Source organism: Lampetra fluviatilis, chromosome 4 (genome assembly GCF_964198595.1).
Source record: "Lampetra fluviatilis chromosome 4, kcLamFluv1.1, whole genome shotgun sequence".
Taxonomy (NCBI): Eukaryota; Metazoa; Chordata; class Hyperoartia; order Petromyzontiformes; family Petromyzontidae; genus Lampetra; species Lampetra fluviatilis.
Genome location: NC_136278.1, coordinates 14,199,273 through 14,203,103, shown reverse-complemented (window position 1 = coordinate 14,203,103; position 3,831 = coordinate 14,199,273). Strand labels below are relative to the sequence as shown.

Below are 3,831 nucleotides of genomic sequence, written 5' to 3'. Positions count from 1 at the left end.
GTCGTTTTGGACTTCAGTTTGGGTCCTTCTTTGGACGGCAAGTGCCAGGTCACCGGCGTAGCCAAATTTACGGCTGATGGTGACAGGGAAGTCACATATATATGTTAAAAAGTGATGGAGCAAGCGCTGATTCTTGTGGGAGCCCGTTTTTGAGTTAAGTGGGCTCTGTTGACAGTGTACCCTAGGTGGACACGGTATGGCCAGTTGAACAGTAGCGATGATAGAAGTCGGAGGGTATGCTGGCATCTGAAGACCTTCGACACCTTGAGCATGAGACCATCCCGCCATACTCAGTCATAGGTCGATGGAAGCAGCTCCTCTGATGTCCTTGCGCTGGTAGCCAGCTTTATTGTGTGTGGTGAGAGCCAGCATTTGGTCGTATGTGCTGCAGCCAGGGCGGAAACCAGGCTGTTCAGTTGGTATAGCCTCCGCTAAAATCGGTGACTTATGGGTCCATAGCATCTTCTTTAGGACTTTGTACACCGTACGAAGTAGGGATATGGGGCGGAAGTTATTTGGTTTGTGGGTAATTTTCCAGGCTTCGGAATGTGTTGAACACTCGAAATGAAGGACGCGGGCAGGTGCTCCAAATCGAGGGCAAACACATTTATTGTGGTAAATCTGTAAAATGCAACAGCACGTGTGTCACACAGCAATCCTCAACCGAGTCGCCATTAACCACGTGACTGGTGTACACACGTGCATTGATGTACTGCACAGCACATCAGGACTTTCACAAAATCACACTTTACTCCCTTGCTGCACGAGGAAATTATTAAAAGTGTGGTTCATTCCTAATGTGCCACAAATGGAAATTACTTTCGTTTGTCGGCATTTTTGGGTAATTTTGCCTGAGGCCATTATGTCAGAAAACAATCTGGCCAGCCAGCTTTTTGGGCAAAGTGTTTCAGGAACTCTGGATAAATCCGGTTTAATGATGTGGCCTTTCCTGATCTGGTAGATTGTATGGCATCAATTACCTCTTTTCAGTGAAAGGGGATGACAAGGCTATTGTCAGTGCACAACTCTGCTATTGATTGGTAAATTTGTTCCTTCACTCGCTGTCTTATGTGCCAGTCTGTAGGGCTCTTTCCATTCAGCTGCATTTGTGCGGTGATGGCGTTGATCGGCATGTTGGCGGTTTTGATTGTTGGTTGTGGTGCCGCTCCTTGGTGTCTCATGAGGCACCAGGCTTTACGGCTTGAGTGCTTTAAATCTAATAACTCTATCGCTTCTGTCCACCTTTGTCTTCTGGATTCATTTAGCGAGTTGAGTAGAGCTTTTCCATATTATTGGTTTCCTGACTTCGTGTATTCCTGGAGCAGGGACTCGCTTTGTCCACTCCAGCATGGAGTATATTCTACCTTGTAACCCCGTGGGATGTGTGAGTGAGCCGCTTTGAGCACAAACTTGAAATGTTCCGGGAGATGGTATGCTCAATGTTTTCAGTAAAAGGTTCCTAGTTGTATCGTAGCACAGGGGTGGGTGTGATCATTGGGATTTCGACCCAAAATGCACCAAGACCCGCCTGTGCTGACTGTTCGGGAAATTTTCCAGAGCCATTCTGGAAGTACACAGCATCCGGATTGGCACACGACACAAAGCACTTGTCAGGGTTTGAATCGTTCCTCCAGCGTGCCTCGATCTTTAGCGTCGAACAGGAGGAACAGGTTACCAGTTGTTGCCCAGTCCGATGACCTATTCTCCATAGAATTATTTGGTTCTTTCGGTAAAGTCACGGAAAGAACCAAAGAATATGAATTCCTGCAGTCACGAAAGTTTTAAGTCAAAATTTATTCTCCACAGGTTTCATCGGTTGCATAGCCCCAGGAATCAAGCAATACATTTTTTTTTATCTTAGAGTATAACCGGCTGCTATAAATTTCCACACGATAAACCACTTCATTGGGTTATCACTTATGGCCAGGTCGCTTCTGAAAAAGAGCTATACAGCTCAGTGGGCCTTACCTGGAAAAAATAGGTTATAATTTAGTTTATAAAATGACTATGCCGTTCTTCAGCAGAGAGATTTTTGAACACACACTACACGTGTTTTTGTTGTTGACACCTTTCGTTTTTGGGCCTGCACTTGTTTCTGTTCGGATTGGTTTTCTCATAATTTCTAGATTGGAATCATTGTGCATTCGTTTCTAGGATGATCAGGGAAGCATGTTTTGAGGTGGCGTTTCCATTCCAGTGTGGACATGGTACAATGTTTTATGAACAGCATGGATTAGAGTGTTCACTCACTACCCAGGTGTGTATTGCCATGAATCTCGCAGGTAAAATGGTGGCTGATGAATTGTGGGGAAACTCTGCAATTCAGGAACCCCAAAATAGCTTCTACCACTTTGGTGAATTCTGTTGTGTATATGATGGCAGTGTATGGGGTGCATTCTGCTCATAGAGGGAGGTGTGGGCATGCCAGTGCATGGGTTGAATGTCCACAAGCCTGGCTATCATGTAAACCGGGCGGAATTGTGGCCAGAATTCTTTGTAAATTGAGCTTCCATGATTAAACAATGCCCATATATAAACACAACTAATCACAACATGAGCGTACAAGGTTGCCAAATTCGCTCTCAAACAAGACAGATTTTCTTCAAAAAGGAATATCCCATCCAGTTCTGTAGCTTAAGTTTCTAACAGACATGTTTGAACTTGCACTATTCGGTCATGGCTGCCACCCTTGAGACAGGGTCCCTGCATTTTAAAATCTTTTTTATAGAATTACGAAATGAGGAGGAGGCAACATAGATGATAAGTGGATCAAAGAGGCTGTTTGACGCGCTCAGGCAAAGTGCTACATCTCGAAATATTATCAGACTATTCGGAGAAAATGCATTGATTTTAGTTTGTATGAAGCCTGTTATGTGTGTTGAGTTGTAAGGAATGAAGCACACAATATAGGTGATTAAGCTCACACTTGTTATTTTAACAGCATGAATCTTCTTTTTCCTGCTTAACAGTTCTGTCTGCCCTCTTTGCATGACCAGTACTCTCACGACATTTCCATAGCAAAACAACGCTATGACCAGGGATGTGAGGTAGATAGCAAAGAACACATAAAGCCTGTAAGCTATCACGAATGCGAAATCTTCTGCAGTTAATTTTTCATAGCACTGAACAATCAATAAACTTCCATTGTTCGTAGTGACATTGTCGTAGCTAAGAAAATTATTTACGTGGGTCACAGGCAGAATATTAATCATACTGATGACCCAGCACAGCAGGCAGAGGAGCCACGCTACCTTAGGTTGACGCAGGCGCGAGATCCGCAGTGGATGCACAATTGCCACATACCTGTCAACGCTTATCACCGCCAACAGTATGAGGTTGGCATAGATATTTATGAAGAATAACATGATATGAAAAACGCATGTAAGTCGTGACAAAATCCATACTTTTTTTCGGAAGTGATAGTCAATTTTTATCGGTAGAAAGAGCAGGAAGAGCAAGTCCCCCGCGGCCAGATTGAGCATGTAGATGGCCATGGATGACTTTTTCTCACGGCTGAGCACCCACAGAGCGAGTGCATTCAGTGGGACGCCGAGAACCACCGTAATGGCGTAAAAGGAGGGAATGATCCAAAACTGAAGGAGCTCGATCACGTCCATTCTTCCAGAAAGACCACACGGTGCTGTAAACAAGAAGAAAATGTCGTGTTTGTGCATTACAAAGTACCACAGAAAAGAAATAGCATCGGAGTCATTCCATACCAAATTACACAGCAACGATGGTGATGATGAAGATGATGGTCGTGAAGGATTGTGACGTTGAAAATGGAAGATAATGCTGTATGATCTCTTGTGGTGTTTTTGTCATGCCAAT

At 44.2% G+C, this 3,831-nt stretch overlaps 1 protein-coding gene across 1 annotated transcript; it reads right to left on the bottom strand.

Annotated features, from left to right (window-relative positions):
* Window positions 1–2,666: 2,666 nt before the first annotated feature.
* Window positions 2,667–3,617, bottom strand: LOC144931387 (lysophosphatidic acid receptor 5-like). The gene has a single exon (XM_078855193.1). The coding sequence runs from the start codon at window positions 3,615–3,617 to the stop codon at window positions 2,667–2,669; it is 951 nt and encodes a 316-aa protein (XP_078711319.1).
* Between the last annotated feature and the right edge of the window lie 214 nt (window positions 3,618–3,831).

Excerpts from the sequence above, each read along its gene's own strand:
- LOC144931387 (XM_078855193.1), bottom strand. The coding sequence starts at position 3,617 with ATGGACGTGATCGAGCTCCTTCAGTTTTGGATCATTCCCTCCTTTTAC.